General features: G+C 50.4%; 7 protein-coding genes across 7 annotated transcripts; 3 read left to right on the plus strand and 4 right to left on the minus strand.

Annotated features, from left to right (window-relative positions):
- Positions 1 to 49: 49 nt before the first annotated feature.
- On the plus strand, positions 50 to 605 carry An08g03410 (hypothetical protein; the record flags this gene model as incomplete). The annotated part of the gene is made up of 3 exons (XM_059748950.1): positions 50 to 131; positions 175 to 386; positions 489 to 605. 3 exons carry the CDS (start codon positions 50 to 52, stop codon positions 603 to 605), a joined length of 411 nt encoding a protein of 136 aa, XP_059603967.1.
- A 485-nt stretch (positions 606 to 1,090) lies between these two features.
- An08g03420 (uncharacterized protein) lies at positions 1,091 to 2,479 on the minus strand (the record flags this gene model as incomplete). Its single annotated transcript, XM_001392421.3, has 3 exons — positions 1,091 to 1,643; positions 1,787 to 2,352; positions 2,429 to 2,479. 3 exons carry the CDS (start codon positions 2,477 to 2,479, stop codon positions 1,091 to 1,093), a joined length of 1,170 nt encoding a protein of 389 aa, XP_001392458.1.
- A 512-nt stretch (positions 2,480 to 2,991) lies between these two features.
- On the plus strand, positions 2,992 to 3,989 carry An08g03430 (60S ribosomal protein eL6; the record flags this gene model as incomplete). Its single annotated transcript, XM_001392422.3, has 3 exons — positions 2,992 to 3,111; positions 3,395 to 3,730; positions 3,837 to 3,989. 3 exons carry the CDS (start codon positions 2,992 to 2,994, stop codon positions 3,987 to 3,989), a joined length of 609 nt encoding a protein of 202 aa, XP_001392459.1.
- Positions 3,990 to 4,916: 927 nt separating this feature from the next.
- An08g03440 (uncharacterized protein) lies at positions 4,917 to 6,052 on the minus strand (the record flags this gene model as incomplete). Its single annotated transcript, XM_001392423.1, has 2 exons — positions 4,917 to 5,483; positions 5,573 to 6,052. The coding sequence occupies 2 exons, from the start codon at positions 6,050 to 6,052 to the stop codon at positions 4,917 to 4,919; spliced, it is 1,047 nt and encodes a 348-aa protein (XP_001392460.1).
- A 637-nt stretch (positions 6,053 to 6,689) lies between these two features.
- Positions 6,690 to 7,815, minus strand: An08g03450 (uncharacterized protein; the record flags this gene model as incomplete). Its single annotated transcript, XM_059748951.1, has 4 exons — positions 6,690 to 7,057; positions 7,094 to 7,520; positions 7,579 to 7,710; positions 7,774 to 7,815. 4 exons carry the CDS (start codon positions 7,813 to 7,815, stop codon positions 6,690 to 6,692), a joined length of 969 nt encoding a protein of 322 aa, XP_059603968.1.
- Positions 7,816 to 8,253: 438 nt separating this feature from the next.
- Positions 8,254 to 10,273, plus strand: An08g03460 (uncharacterized protein; the record flags this gene model as incomplete). The annotated part of the gene is made up of 2 exons (XM_001392425.3): positions 8,254 to 8,437; positions 8,496 to 10,273. The coding sequence occupies 2 exons, from the start codon at positions 8,254 to 8,256 to the stop codon at positions 10,271 to 10,273; spliced, it is 1,962 nt and encodes a 653-aa protein (XP_001392462.1).
- A 413-nt stretch (positions 10,274 to 10,686) lies between these two features.
- An08g03470 (uncharacterized protein) lies at positions 10,687 to 14,295 on the minus strand (the record flags this gene model as incomplete). Its single annotated transcript, XM_059748953.1, has 14 exons — positions 10,687 to 10,942; positions 11,012 to 11,050; positions 11,110 to 11,311; positions 11,362 to 11,473; positions 11,530 to 11,611; positions 11,664 to 11,698; positions 11,751 to 11,940; positions 11,990 to 12,079; positions 12,129 to 12,225; positions 12,281 to 12,638; positions 12,684 to 12,743; positions 12,919 to 13,318; positions 13,372 to 13,747; positions 13,947 to 14,295. The coding sequence occupies 14 exons, from the start codon at positions 14,293 to 14,295 to the stop codon at positions 10,687 to 10,689; spliced, it is 2,646 nt and encodes an 881-aa protein (XP_059603969.1).
- Between the last annotated feature and the right edge of the window lie 34 nt (positions 14,296 to 14,329).

A 14,329-nucleotide genomic window follows, 5' to 3' on the forward strand; every position in this document is an offset into this window, starting at 1 on the left:
GAGTGCTAACCGAAGGCAGACATCGCAGGCTGTTCCAGAAGAAAAAGAGATGATCAGAAGGGCCCTGGGGAGCGTTGACGACCGAGGCAAAGTAAAAGCGCGCTGGGGAAAATATGGGACAGACTCCCTAAGTAAGTTAAAGTAGTACGAAAGGGCTGACGAACTCTGGTTAAGTTAGCGGTGGCACCCCGTGCGGAAACGTGGGCAAGGATCCAATCAAGCCAGGCAGCCGTCAAGAAGCAGCGGGCATGATGGGGAAAGGAACCCAAACGTGTCGACTTCCAGATCACAGTGATGATTATTATTGCTCGGTATGCGCAGCGGAGCTTTGGCTGGACGGCGCCAAAGCGGCCAAAACTGGGGCGGATTCGGCAGCGGCGGCTTCTGTATGGCCCATTGGCCAGGCTCTCTGGCCCAGTGATTGCTAAACGTCCGAGCCTTATGAATGGTCCGGGTCGAGTTCGTTCGACACACGGCCAATAATTGAGGGTGGATATGGATGGCTCTGGGATGGAACGGGGTCTGAAGCTGGGATTTTCCCCCTGCTGCGCCCGGGAGGGGAATATGCGTGCCCCCTCCCCATGATGTATCTTAGTACGGACTGATTTGACTTGCTTTGGTCCCTGACAGGATCACTTATGTCTACTCCCGATACGGCAATGCCTTTGATACCTGTCCCACCTCTTTTTTTCCATGGTGGAGGAAGAGATCATCGAGTCGGAAACTTTTTTCCCCTACTTTTTTCTTTTTTAATTCTTGATTCTGTTTGAGATTAACGGGCGGAGTCCGCCATACGCCACAACCAAGACACATTATTATTAACGGTATTAAGATTACCAGTATTATCATGCTGCCTAGTACTGGCCACTGGCCTTTTTACCCCACCCACCTCATGCCAAAAATAACCCATGACAAGTCTCTCTCTGCTAAGGAGGGAATGAGACATCCATGCAAGGCCGCTAATGGATTTCTAAAACATCAGTGGATAGTTACAGAATGGCTGGCTGAAGATAATAATAGTAAAAAAGAGATAAGAAAGTTAAAAAAAGGACCCTGTCAACATAACACAATCATTGCTATTTGGAACCAATCAATCGGTGTCCATACGGTTTCCTTGAGCCGAATCCTTAACATGATCCCGAACGCCTTGAAGGAATGCTTCAACAGCATCACCACCACCCAATGGAACTCCCCCTCTACGCATGAATCCTCCATTTGCAACCGGAATTTTTAGGGCCTCGCTGATGCTCGGTAATCCACCATCCCTAATGGCCATCGTCAAGCTTGCTAGACTCTGCGCAAATTGAGGTGAGTGTAGAACTTTGCGCAGAATCTCTTTCTTTTGCGTCAGTTCGAGGGATCCCAGGGCGGCTTGAGCAATGTCCGGGTCCTGATCAGCTGCCGCGGCTTCGTCGAGATCATTGTCCTGTGCCAGGAGAAGCAGCGATGGTGGCAGGAAGCTCAGGAGATTGTCAACCGCTTTTTCGTCCGCAGATTCCAGGAAAGGCAATGTAGTCGAGGTTGTAAGTAGATCTTGCAGAGTAGTGAAAGGTCTCTCGGGGTCTTGGGATTGCCGTGAGCCCCCATGCAACGACTGCAGGAAGCTCTGCACGACAGATGAAGGATCCGAGTCAGCGGCGGCCCTGTGAGCCAAATGATGCTGGTTAGCTTGAATTCATGGAAAGGAACGCCTATAATCGTGACCAAAATATCCGAGCATATTGAATATCCCGGCTAGTAAAGTTCAAGACTAGAGACAAATAAAACTGTCGAGATATGTACCTACGCTCTTCCACCATCGGCACCACCCTCCCTCGATCCTTGGCCTTCCGCCCGAACATCACCGCCAGTCGCATCCGGGCCTGCTCCTCCGCTGTTTCCTCCGTGGTTGTGGTTCGGGTCATGGTCCACGCCTTCAACATCTTCCATAGTCTCGTCGTCATCGCCGCCCGAAGGACCACCTCGAGGAAGGTTGGCGATCTCATGTTCTACATCAACATCTTCACCCTGAAGTAGTCCGTTGACAATCTCTCCTAGCTTAAGATCTCTTTGGCTGAACCAGCTCGGGTTTCCGTCCTCGTGCTGAGTCTTGGACTGCAGCCAGAAGAGGTACCGTTGGGAGCTGGAGGAGAACTTCAAGACGTAGATACGGCCATTGGTAGGTGCTGTAGAGTCGACAGGCTTGTAAGGCACAAAGCATCCATCGGAGGGAACCATTACCAGGTCGAGCTCGGGTTCCGTGTGGGGAGCAGATCTGGGGCGCCAGCAAAAGTGTACCAGCTCATCTTCGGAGTAGAGGTAGATGTAACCGGGGGTGGGCTTGGGCTTGACGACGGAGGTTTCACCGGACGTCTATCAAAAAACAAACAAATGTGGTGAGTAACGTGTTGACAGTGGCGGGTGGGGGAAAGCTTCATATCCAACTAACCTCGAGGTCACAGATACCCGCTTTGAAGGTAATAATCGGAGCTATAGACATGGTGTATTCTGGTGTAGGCTAATGGAAGGTAGCAAAAAAAAAGATTTGAAAATATACACAAATTCTCTAGGCTAGAAGTTTGATGATAGGCGCACACTAACGATGCGGCAAAGACAGTGTAGGTTGTGGACTGACGGAAGAAGAAGCTGAAGCAGTAATGTACGTCAGTTCGTCGCCCGCAAACAAGTCGGGCAAGTAACGTGATGAAGAATGGAGGGAGCTTGGGTTTCTGCGGGACTGGTATCTACGGGTGACCGGAAAGGCGGACGGCAAAAAAGACACGTTTTCTGCCTGAGGCCACCAAAGCAGCGGTTATCGGGCTATCGCTATCAAGGGGCGCCGAATCGGCACTAGCGCCTTTCGGCTAGGGCTCGCGTCCACACAAACTCACACTTTCCCGTCCTGGGGCGCAAGTAGCAAGTCACACATCAACTCCAACAACCACCCGCCGTCGACAACCACCACCCTCCCCCTACATTCTTTTCAGACCACCTTCGTCCCCAGCAGCCAATATGTCGGACTCTACTGTTGGCCAGACGAAGCAGTTTGGAAAGGGCCAGAGGACCGTCCCTCACCCGGCCCAGAAGGCCCAGAAATGGTACCCCGTTGATGACGAGTCGCAGCCCAAGAAAGTCAGTACCACACCCCGTGCAAGAGCCAGAAAATGAGGTGGAAACGGATGCGGTTTCGTTATGAACAAATGCGACGGGTTTGCGCTGGTCATTGGGAAAGATTGAACCTCCTGTATAAAAAAGCTGGAGGTTTGGGGGAAAATCAAAGATTCAGGGCCAGTGCTCTATACCGCATGAGTTGATAAGGAAATCGCATCTTGGAGAAATTGGGGCCCCGGAATTCGAAATGGACAAGAAGGAATTGGAACAGGCATTCTGACATGGTTATTTTATATACATATAGGTCCGCAAGGCTATCCGTCCCGCTAAGGTCCGCGAGAGCCTCCAGCCCGGTACCGTTCTGATCCTCCTCGCCGGCCGCTTCCGTGGAAAGCGTGTCGTTCTCCTCAAGCACCTCGAGCAGGGTGTTCTCCTCGTCACCGGTCCCTTCAAGATCAACGGTGTTCCCCTCCGCCGTGTCAACGCTCGTTACGTGATCGCCACCAGCACCCGTATCGACATCAGCGGTGTTGACGCCCAGACCATCGAGAAGGTCTCCGCTGCCGACTACTTCACCAAGGAGAAGAAGGCTGAGAAGAAGACCGAGGAGGCTTTCTTCAAGCAGGGAGAGAAGCCCCAGGTATGTGCACATACACACCCGTGGTTGGGCTCTTCCTTCGAGAAGAGTCCGACTTTTGCGGAAGTGGCCGGATGATACTGATGTAGCGTTTTTTCTCCATCAACAGAAGAAGGTTGTTGCCAGCGCCCGCGCTAGCGACCAGAAGGCCGTTGACCAGTCCATCCTCGCCTCCGTCAAGAAGGAGGCTTTCCTCGGAAGCTACCTGGCCAGCACCTTCAGCCTCCGCAACGGCGACAAGCCCCACGAGATGAAGTGGTAGATGTGTGACGCGGCGGCCGCGGGTTCGGTAGTTATTGTGGAGGAGTCCTGCGAGGGGCGGCGGCTAGAACCCCCTTTCAATCTTTTGCAAGCAACTGGTCGAACTCCACAACCGGCACTTGCGAAAGGAAAGGGGGGTCGCAGGAGGAAACAGCTCATGAAGTATATGTAACTCGATTCGAGCCTCATGTTTGCTTAGGATTGCGGTTTTTTTAATGCCGAGGTTAAAAAAGGAAAGGAAAAACCGGTTGTTATTTCATACTTGATCTCCCTCAAAACTGAACTGTCTTCCTCCAGCAATTCTGGCCGTTTCACACCCCCTTCTTGCAGTCGATAACTTTGAGCCGAAATGAAAAAGAAAAAAAGAAGAATACCATTTCCAGCTGTTCAATTTTATGTTACTACACTCTGTTCACTACGACTATTCCAATTTCTTTCAATATCAGGTTCGGGCGGAAAATATCAAAAGAATTGGGCATTTTACTATATCAACGATCCACTACTGTTCCTCTGCGGTAGATCAAGTTGTAGTTGATCATTCATATCCACGATGTATGATGGCATAGTATTTGTGTGTGTATCGACTATCTACTACTTATCTGCTTTTGGCAAAGACATTGCCGGGATTCCGATTTCGACCCCAGCCCCACATGCTTATTCACATTTCACACTGATAACGATAACATTTAGAAAATAGTAATGGATAGAAAGCAGCTCATCTATAAAACACCAGACCAAGTCCAACCCAACCCAACCATGTCGAACCAAACTCCCTGCCAGTCTATATCACCCATTGCGCGTACATAACATCAGAAATAGCATCACATCATAAGATACAAGACCCATAAACACATACTAACTAACCAACCAACCCCACACACCATCGATATACATATCAACGAAATATATATTTCCCCACCAAACCAACTCACAAGTTCTGCTTCAACTTTTTCTTATGCTTCCTCTGCGTCTTCTTAGCATGCGAATCCAACGCCTCCTGCACCTTGGCCTCAAAGATCTCCTTCCCCCTAAGAACAGGTGTAGGCTCATCCTCATCATCCTCTGTGTCCGCTATCAGCACCTCACCCTCTTCATCCCCAATCGTAGTCTGACAGAACCAGTCCGCAATACCCCAGGGGCCGAAATTCCCGGCCGCGCGATTCAGCAGATGCTTCTCGACTCGACGAGCGATCCCGCCCAAGAGGAAGAAGTCCATCGGCATGGCAGAGTATCCCGAGTATGCTAGAGTCTCTTCCAGCGAGACAATGCTCAAGTACATGGCGTAGGTGATCATGTGGAGGCGGAGGAATACAGCGGGGAGTAATGTGGGGACGGTATTTCCGAGGAGGTAGGGAATAGGGTGGTCGTAGTGGGCGGTGGAAGGGTAGGGCGCGTGAAGCGAGTGGTACCAGGTTTGGTGGAGGGAGGAGATGTAGCGCGTGATGCGGTATTTGTCATTATGGAGGACGAAGCGGTGGATGGTGTATGCGAGGATCTGGAAGTTGTGCGCGCGCGTGATTAGTGAGTGTTGTTACGGGTGATCGCCAACACTGGGAAGTGTGGGCATTTCGAAATAGGACTTACCTCTCGGAGTAGTAGGACACACGCGAGATGAAAGGCAATGTTCCAAGGTATGATAGGGATCGTAAAGGATACTTTGAGGGCACTGCGCGTATTGAAATACCCGATGCGAAGAGTTTCGATGGCAGCTTGCACGGCGATGCTTATGAAAATGTTGAGGAATGACCATCCTGCGACTTTAATCTCTCGAACTCGAACTCCTCGTCTCTTGCTTCCTGTCGGTAGGCCCTGTTCACCATGCGCCTTGAGCAGTACGGCGGCGGAGGGGACAAGCGCATCGAATAGGAAAAGCAGCGCCGAGGGGAGGATGTAGAACAGCAGTCGTACGCCTATGGAGCCGAACAGTTCTACCTTAAAAGGGGAATGCGACAGGATGAGAGTTGTCCATGTCATGTAAAAGAAGATCAAGTTGAAGGTGGTGTAGGAGGGGGTGTAGGTGAAGAGGCAAAAGAACAGAGCTGGGAGAGCCAAGACCCGGTTCATGATGTCGACGGCGATCGGAAGGTGTTGAGGGTTCTGAAATGTAACGATTCGGTAGCGGGATCACAATATTTAGTGTCACCTTGCATGCTTTCGCAAGCGCATCTTATATAGTGAAAACTATGGACAAGGGCGCAAAGCAGAAGAGAGTTTTGTGGCTGTCGAGGTGAAAGACAGCCGCAGGAACAATGGAACAGCAAAGTGCCTGCAGCAGCCGCCCAACGTCACGACCCACTAGCCCTAAACTGGAGCCTCGCTTTGTCGACTCCGCGGCTATTTTCGGCCGCGAACAAAGGTGCCATCCAAACATTCGTTGGAGGTTTCAATCTTGCCAGCAGCCTCAAAGGCATCGTTCGGTTTCTACTGCATCCCTATTGGACAGCGCCTCTCCGTGTAGAGACGCTTCGAATCCCTGCACCGAGCTCCTAGTTACAGTATAGCCTATGGAATCTGGCCTTCAAGCTAAAACATGAAGACAGTGGAACAATGGTGACCTTGAAATAATGATCAATCGGAATTTTTCAGTACATGATACTCCAGCGAACATAATAATGGCCATAAGGATAAAGAGAGGACACGCTCAGGGTATCTAACGCATACACCAAACGACGGCACACAAAGCATAGAAGACCCCCATTGATTACTCTCTCGGGCGAGATGGGACGCCGTGCTTCTCACCCCAGCTCCAGGCCTGCCTCCTGAGATCGGGGCTGACATGCAGGAACAACAAGTTGCTGAGCCAGCCAGTGAAAGTATCCTTAATGAATGAATTCCGTTGGCTGCCTCCGAGCGCTGATCCCTTCATCACATCGCCAACGAACATCGTGGTGATCATGTACTCGCCCCTCTCCAGGGCCTTGATCGCAATGTTTGCAACCTCCCTCGGAGTCTGTGGCTTGTCAGCAGCCTCCAGCTTCTTAGTAAGCTCCGGCTTGAGCTTCTGTTCGTTGTCGAATCCAGGGCTGAGAATGCCCATGGGGAAGACTGTATGGATCTTCACGTCCGTGGCTGGAGCCTCCGAGCGGCACTTGTCGGCGCGAGAACCGTTGTACATCTCAATTTCTTGGCTGAGAGTATCAGACAATGAGCGGATCGCGGCTTTGGCTGGCGAGTAAGGAGCATAACCAGCAATGGGCACAAATGCGAGGGTAGAGCATGTGAAGATAAGGTGTCTGGGAGGTAGTGGCATCTGCTGGCTGGGGCTAATAGGTACTAGCCACCGTCTCAGGATGGCATGAGCAGTGTTGGCAGCTGTCCAGTACACCGTATCCATTTGGTCCCTCAATGTCTGGACGGGGGTCTCGGCAAAGAAGCCGGGGCTGCAGTATCCTGCGCAGCACCATACGATATCGGGAGATTGTCCGTGGTTCCATTCGGTGACTTCGGCCATGACACGGTCACACTCCGCAGCATTGGTCAGATCCGCACAGATGTAGTGGAATCTCTGCCGGTCGGCTTCAGCCGCCGTACCCTTCAAGAGAATTGAGAGTTAGCTGAGATTCTTCCAAAAAAACCGAGGCTCTACTTACCTTGACAGCCTCGAGGGCATCCTGGAGCTTCGACTCCGTGCGTGCGACAAGCACAACATTTGCACCCTTCTCTGCAAGCTGGCAAGCCACGGCCTTGCCCATCCCCTCCGAACCGCCCGTGATAACGACGGTCTAAAGAAGAGGTTAGCCAACCATGCTAAGGGCAACACATGGGAGGCGACGATGGAAACATACCCTGCCCTGAACGACGAACTGATTACGACCAAAGCCGAACATTTTGCTAGCAGAGTATAGGAATAGTCCGCAAAGAATGGTATAAATTCCCAGCGTCGTCGGGGAAGAGTCGTAAAAGATGGTGGGTATCAGAGAATGCATAGGAAAGAAAGAGAAGTGAGATTGGGGGGAGAGAAAGGAAGAAGATGTCTGGGGCTGTTCGAAGCTTCCTGTTCGGGGACAATGGCCGATTGAGAGAGAATGAATCGGGATCTTGTTGCTTTTTGGGAAAGATGATAGGAACAGTTCCAGATAGGAAGGTGTGATCCTCCGCGGAACATGAGACCCGCCAAACGGTGCAAACACCCAACTGAGGCTAGTGTCTGCCGGGCGGTGAGAGTGTCCCTCCCAAATTTTTATTGCGAAAGTTTATCGATTCGCTGCGGAGGATTTAGTCCGGACTAGCAATTCTCTCTCTCATCCCCTCATACACAGTCTATCATGGGTAAAAAAAGAAAGGCCGGCGGTCGCCCTGCGGCCCCCAAGGCGGACAAGCATGGTCCGTCCAAATTCCACATCGAGGAGCGATTCGATGATTCGGAGGATGAGTTCCAGACTGGTCGCGACCAAATCCTACTAGAAGAGGCGCCGGAAGCAAAGAGACGTCGGAGAGTGGCTGAGGAAGGTTTGTTGTACAAAGCGCATGCTGTGGGTATGCTTAACTAACAGGTTTATGCTTCTAGAGGAACTTCTCCAGGCATCGGACGAAGAGATCATGGGTTACGAGGACGACGACGACGATGAAGACGATCTAGATCTCGATGATGAGGAAGACCTTGACGAAGGCGACGACTACGACGAGGATGACATGGATGGTATTCAGTCAAAATCCAAGTCGAAGCGCGGCGGCAGTCCGGGATCTGAAGACGACGAGGAAGGTATCGCCGCTTGGGGTTCGTCCAAGAAGGACCTTTACAGTGCGGATCAGATCGAAACGGAAGCAGACGCTCTTGAGGAGGAGGAAGAAGCCAAGCGACTTCAGCAGAAGCATCTGCAGGCCATCAACGAGGAAGACTTTGGCTTTGACGAATCTGAATGGGTTGAATCCGGCAAGGACCAGAAGGATGCGGGGGATGGCGGTGAGGTGACAGAGGTTCTACCACAACTGGAGATTACGGAGGATATGAGCGAAGAGGAGAAGTTGAAGATACTCAAGTCCAGATATCCCGAGTTCGAACCCCTAGCGAAAGACTTTGCCGACCTTCAGTCCACGCATCAGGCTCTCGCCAAGGCCGCTCGGAGCTTCAATGCCAACGATGACTCCGAAGATGCCCCGGATTCCGCACCTGTTGCAGTTGTCAAGTTCCGCGCTCTGTCTGCTTACCTTGGTACGATCGGCATGTACTTTATGCTCCTGACCTCTTCCACCGACGACTCCGGCAAGCCTGCTCCGCTATCGCCTGCTCAGCTACGAGCCCACCCAATAATGGGATCCCTAGTCAAGTTCAGGAAACTCTGGGAGACCGTCAAGAACCTTAGTGAACCCGAGCCGGAGGCATCAGAAGCCGAGGATGACTCCGAAGTTGATGAAATCATGTCCGACGCACCTACGGCCAAGCAAAAGAGCAAGGGCAAGGAGGAGCAAACTTCCAAGAAGAACAAGAAGAAGACAGAGAAGGTATCCAAGGCACAACGCGCAGCCGAGGCAGCACAAGCCGAGGCAGAGGCTCGGCGAGCAGAGCGACTCCGACAGACCGAAGCCAACCTGGCCGATCTATCGAAGCTCGTTTCCGGATCGAGCAAGAAACGAGCCGCCCAGAAGACCAAATCGAGCAAGGAAGCCGACGACTCCGACTTCGGTGACGAAGACGCCCTCACAGCCAAGGAAGCCGAAGAGAAGGCCAAGCAGAAGCGTTCTCTCCGCTTCTACACATCTCAACTCGCACAGAAAGCCAACAAGCGTAACGCAGCCGGTCGTGACGCAGGTGGTGATGCAGATCTTCCTTACCGTGAGCGTCTAAGGGACCGCCAAGCCCGCCTGAATGCCGAAGCCGAGAGACGTGGTAAACAGAAACTGAAGGACTCCGAGCAGCTGGGCGGCGACAGTGACGAGGAAGACCACCGGGTCGCCAAGCAGCTCCGCGGCGACGAAGGATCTGACGATGACGACTACTACGACATGGTCGCGGCTCGCGGCAAGCAGCGCAAGGACGACAAGAAGGCGCGCGCTGACGCCTACGCTGCTGCGGCCCGTGAAGGCGGCCACGTTGAGATCCAGGAGGAAGTCGGCCCCGATGGCAAGCGTGCTATCACCTACCAGATCGAGAAGAACAAGGGTCTTGCGCCTAAGCGTAGCAAGGACTCTCGCAACCCTCGTGTCAAGAAGAGAAAGAGATACGAGGAGAAGAAGAAGAAGCTCGGCAGTATTCGCCAGGTGTACAAGGGTGGTGAAGGTCGTGGTGGATATGGTGGTGAACTTACGGGTATCAAGAAGAACGTGGTCAAGAGTGTTAAGCTCTGATTCTAGTTCTTCTGGTTCTGTTTCTTGGTACTGCGGTAGCACAGTTGGAGACATACATTACTGGCGTTCAATGTGTGCGAAAATGGGTCTTTGTGTGTATATAGATAATCTTCTACTCGATGATACAAACTTTTGTCTGACTGATCAATCCTGGGTTTGCTGGATTTAGCTTCCATCAGTAATTGTAACCGAGTAGTATAGAACAATCTTATAAAGACCATGAAAGCGACGGATAGTCCGTCCAGGTGCTAGTGGTAGTGGTAGTAGTTGCCAGTGTGGCAGACTCTCATGAGGTTCCGACCTTTCACGGCATCATGATCTGTACGGGTGAAAATATATAACGTGGCAGTTAAGGACCCGCACCAGATCCATCGAACATTTTCTCCAGCCTATCCCTCACCAACTTAGTAACATCACAAGCCTCTGACAGATCCAACGACAGGAACTCTCTTGCTAATCTGTCCTTCAAGCAAGACCCCGTTAGCAATCTCAACAGAGGACCAGAAGCAAACAGATAGCATATATCCTACTGCATCTTCCAGAGCCTGCGTCTCTTGAGCCGAAAGCACAGCGCAAGCGGCAATCAGATTTTCACCACGGGCAGATAGTGCGGCAATTTCGTTTGCTCGATCGACGATAGTCTGGCTGATTCCGTTCATTGCAGCGCATCTGTATCGTCGTGTTCAGTCAGAAATTGTCCTTAGATTCTTGATTCTCCCGTAGAGGAAAGGAACGCACATTGTTCCAAAGCTTTGATCGCTTCGTCCTAGGCGAAAACTATGCCATGTCTCTTAGTACTTCCTGCTTATAAGTGCAGTGAGAGAATGGCGCTATACTTATAAAGATAAGTAATTTGATCTTCAGCTTCACCGGGTTCTTCATGCACTCGGACTTCCATGTGGCCGAGCTGTAACTGCGGTCTGGGTTTGAGGTATCCGTTTGCGAGAATCTCATGAAAATGCGTTGCCGCTATGACTTTGGGAGCATCTTCACGGTTTAGTAGGTTCTCGAGGACTCCGCATGCCAGTCCGATTCCATCTGAGAGTTTCAGCTTCTGGCTAGACATTCGAGGTTGTGGGTATACGAACCATACTCATTGGTGCCTTTACCGAACTCATCTATCAACAGCAGACTATGGCCGGTTACCTGCTTCAGGTCAAATGATAGCTGCTGCAGATCGTTCATGAAGGTACTTTGTATCTGTGTTGCGTGCAAAAAGTTAGATTTTTAGTATGATAGACGGCTCACCAACTTACTTGGGAGACGCTATCTTGAGTGTTTGACTTGACCAAGATTTTGTCGATGATCCCAAGTTCTGCGCTTTCAGCTGGGACAAAGCTATTATGCTGAGTATTATGGCTTTGATTTTCTTGGACCAGGTGTTGCATACCTTCCCACCTGCGCTAGATAGATGATGAGAGCTACCTGCATAGCACCTCATCAGCTAGCTTTCATTGGTGCCAGAGTAGAAGCTCACCTGCTTCATGTAAACGCTCTTCCCAGAGTAATTCGGTCCTGTAAGTAGTAGCATGCTTGGTTCACAGTCATTCTCGTATGGCTTGAGTGTTGTGCAGATTGGTTCCACCGACTCTCTCTGTGTTCTTCTGCCAATTAGATAGGTATCATTGGGCACATAAGACGAGACTGTCAGCTCTTGTAGGATATGTCTTCTTTTAAATTAGCTTTCTGGGCACATGTGCGCGCCAGCTGTCTTACCTGCCACCCTTGATCTTGATAACATCTTCTTGCACCATCTTAGGTCGCACCAACTTGTAGGAGCTAGCTGCATGAGCCATTGCAAGTAGACTATCACAAAGTGAGATAACTGCATCAATCGTCCAGACCTATCTTTTACCTGTCTATTTGCCCACATATATCTGACGCCTCCAAAAGGACTTCTTCATACTGAAGTACCCTTTGTGCAAGGTCGTAAACAATCTCAATCTCCCTCTCTATTAGCTTATCAGGTCGTTGTCCACAAAAGTGCATTAAGAGCCGAAGACAAACCACAGATTATCCCGTAGATGTCACCTAATTTGTCATCCATCTCCCTCATCCTGAAGTCCTTTAAATAAGCTCTGTTTTCTGTGAAAAACATAAGCTCCCACTCATTTTCGGCGCCTCTGTAAGCGGCGTCTCGCGCATTATTCAGTGGGATTGCAATGTTGAAGCCGAGTTGCGGGAAGTAAACGACATTGACATCTATATCGTAACTCTCGGGGATGGTAGTTGCTATCTCTATCGCAACCTGCTTCAAAAGGCTGTTCAGGCCGTCATATCTGTCTTTAATCCGATCTAAGTCCCTGTCTATTCCAGGCTTCACAACTGTTCTGCCTTGTTCCTCAGAGCTATCAATGTCGACCTTCTATAGTCAGGATTGGTTAAGATCGGGAATGAGTGCTATGCATACTGTTTCTTGTATCATTCTGCCGACTTTGTACAGTTGAGCTGCCTCAAAAGCACGGAGCGCCTGCAACATGGTTAGCTGATTCTTGCAACAGCGATATTGATTGGAACCTTGCTATGTAAAGCCAGATTAGTCCCACCAGAAGTCTCTCGCAAAGCGTCGTAAATGTCGATGCCATAAAAGGAAAACTTATGCCATATTAGCCGAGCATCACCAGAGTCAGAATGTTATGACATACGGCCAGCAAAGTAGCCCACACAGTCGCCTTGAATCCCATAATCTTCCCGCTTCCGGTACTGATGCCCTTTCGAAGGTTAATCATCACATAATGGAGGTTCTTAATATGCTTCAAGCCTTTGACCATTTTGTCGAAAGGGTTAAAATTGTCAGTCCTAAGATACACACCAATGAAGGAATTCCGCTCGTTGATAACGTCAAGTTCCACGCTCGGACGAAGGAACATCTGCTTCAGTTGGTTCCTTCCTTGGGGTGTACATGCAAAGCGCTGGAACAGGCCATAAACCGATAGCCCTTCTTTTGATGAAGTAGATTTCCTTCCTGGGCCATGATTCACCATACTGGGGTGGGATTCGGACTCCATAATTTGGAGCGAAAATAAGGTTCTGCCGTTGACAAACCTGCTCCGTTGTAAATAGGTCGTTTATCGGTTTTTAGGAAGACGAAGGCTTACATAGTTCCAGTTAGAGCGAACATTTCCACAGACGATACTCTGAGGATTCCCAAGGCTCTTTCGTTGGATATCGACATGGAAGCCCGGCGCCTTTGTAAATAAGCGAGGATGACACCGGCACATCCAATTGTCACTGTGTTTTCCATATCGACAGAACCGTACACATTCAAAAGCTTGCCTTCCTGCAAAGTGAGGTCCAGATTCTCGGCATCCATTTGTTCACCATCAACCAAACCACTGTGTGGCACTAAGAACTTGATGCGATGCTCATGTCTTGAGGATAAATCCAAGGCAATCAATCTGTTTTTTGCGTTGGAAAAGTTGAATTCTTGTGATGGACGGACTTCAAGTTGGTAGGGCACATAGGAGAGAGTATCTGCGAATATCAGATATGTTCGATTTTAAAAAGACAGCAAAGTATGCTCCACCAACCGCTATTTCGTTCAGACCACGGTCTTTCTTGGAGGTTGTTTAGATCCACACGGGGAGATATCAAGAGTACTGTAGGCTTCGTCTGGAGGACCACTTCAAACTCGTTAGCCGCTGAAGTACGGAATGGGGAAGGTCAGACAAACAACTGTCGATAATCTCCTTAGTGGAATAGCGTAGATCGCCTAGGAGGTATAGCTTCTCTTCCAGCGCAGAATAATAGGAACAGCCGACGGTACCCGAATCTCTCACATCCACTGCCACTACAACTTGTTCAAGTTCGTCATCGACGGCGTGCTCAAACAGACCACTTCCAGATCGATAAAGCTCAGTATCGTTGGAGGTAGATGCTCTCGCTCTTAGTGTTTCTTGCGAAGTGGGCGGCAAGTTGCTTGAAAACCTCGATTTGGGACGGTCGTCATGGTTGGACCAGGTATTGAAAGACTCGAAGTGTGAGGGATATGTCGTACGCTTTCTCTTCGTTTGTGGCTCCATAACGCATGGATGGTTGTTGTCAGATTGAGAAGTG

The sequence above is a fragment of the Aspergillus niger genome (assembly GCF_000002855.4).
Source record: "Aspergillus niger supercontig An08".
Classification (NCBI taxonomy): Eukaryota; Fungi; Ascomycota; class Eurotiomycetes; order Eurotiales; family Aspergillaceae; genus Aspergillus; species Aspergillus niger.